This window comes from Elephantulus edwardii, unplaced genomic scaffold (assembly GCF_000299155.1).
Source record: "Elephantulus edwardii isolate Elephantulus edwardi_28Jun2011 unplaced genomic scaffold, EleEdw1.0 scaffold00088, whole genome shotgun sequence".
NCBI classification, from domain to species: Eukaryota; Metazoa; Chordata; class Mammalia; order Macroscelidea; family Macroscelididae; genus Elephantulus; species Elephantulus edwardii.
Window position 1 is genome coordinate 5,871,239 of NW_006399838.1, and position 1,608 is coordinate 5,872,846.

The window sequence follows — 1,608 nt, forward strand, 5'->3', positions numbered from 1 at the left end:
TCTATCTATCTATCTAATCATCTATCTTTAGCTCTATTATCATCATAACAATACAATTATTATTACATCTCTTGGAAAATATTATGAAATGAAGTTTGATATTGGGGTATATAAGCCTCTCTGCTGAAGTAGAAGCAGAAATACAGGAGAATTTCTTTTATGTCTTTTTTAGCCAAAGAACTTGAGCAGTTTTATGAATTTCTGGAACATAAACTATATCACGGTGCTGTATTTGACTAAGATTAAAATTATTAAGGCTATTGCCTTTAATTTACAGAAAAATAGGCAATAGTTGTCTCTTTTAGAAATTTTATAAATTGTGGATTGAGATACAAAGACCCAAATACAACAGCTCTGAACCGTGCTCTATCCTGAGCCAGCCTCATCATCTCTGATACACCTACCCCCGCTACCCCAGTCACCGAGTCAATCTATTGCATCGAGGGTCTGCCTTTCTTGCGCTTTCATCCACACAGTCAGATGCTTGAAAAACTTATGAACTACTAAAAGAACAACAACAACAAAAAAATTCTGTCTTGGAGAAAGGGCAACCAAGGTGGTCCTTAGAAGCAAGGAGGGCAAAACATCCCACATTCTGGGACAAGAAGAGGGTCAGAGAAAGAGAGGAAGACCCTCAACAAGGTGGGTTGACACAGTGACTTTAACAACAGGATGGAACATCATGAGGACGGCACAGGGTCGGACAAGGTTCCTATCTGTGTTCAAAGGGTCTCTATGAGTTGTTGTTCCAACTTGACAACATAGAATAACAAAACCTACAGCCCTATCTTTAGTTATTACATCACCACGTTTCCTTTCCTTGCTCAAAACGATTCCTGAGTCCCTATTTTGTGGCTGCTTAGTTTGCATGGTTACACAGGATCCAGTGGTAAATATGCAGGAGACACTGTTAGTTTGCCAGACCGCCCTTTTTAGCATTCAGGACAAAACCATCACCCCCTCCCCTTTTGTGAAGCTTACATTTACGTCTCCTTTCTGGAAAAGTCTTGCCGAAAGCTTGGCAAGTGCAGTCAGCGAGGCACAAAACATGGCAAAGCTGAGGCCCAGGTCGAGGACTTGGAGCGTCAGGTGGAACTCCTCGTAGTGTGGTGGGTCCACACAGACCGAGGGGAATCGTGCGTAGGGAAATGGAAAGGCCACTGCAGATCCCAGGTAGTTTTCCCCTGCGATTCCTGAGAAGGAGTAGAAGCAGTATGGGCCGAGGAGGGCAGATTCCAAGGCGATGGCAAAATGAAGGGGGCATCCCAGAACGCTGAGAGTCACAAAGGTGAAACTGGCTTCCCACTGAAAAGAAAGAGGAAGCACATTGTTAACACGTGTCAAAAGCTTACACAGAAACAAAGCAGGAGATGTTGGATGTTATTATCTACCACTAGGAAATCAAGGAGAAATGGGTTTCAGCCTTTCCCTGATTTCTTGCATCTCTCTCTTATTTTTTTTTAAATAAAATTCAAATTGTGACTTTTAAAAATTTTCTTTTAATTTTTTTTTGTGTGTGTGTGTGTGTGTGTGTGTACCGTCAAATTGGATCTGATTGGTACAGGAGGAGATTGTCCCTCCTTCTCCAGCAGAGCATCTGGTGTATTC

General features: G+C 42.0%; 1 protein-coding gene across 1 annotated transcript in view; it reads right to left on the reverse strand.

Moving 5' to 3' along the window:
* Positions 1-939: 939 nt before the first annotated feature.
* The window catches only part of TMEM212 (transmembrane protein 212), an 18,127-nt gene continuing 17,458 nt past the window's right edge, over positions 940-1,608 (reverse strand). Inside the window, exon 3 of the mRNA XM_006890382.1 lies at positions 940-1,305. Within this exon, the coding sequence (XP_006890444.1) occupies positions 940-1,305 (366 nt within the window). The remainder of the gene's footprint in view (positions 1,306-1,608) is intronic.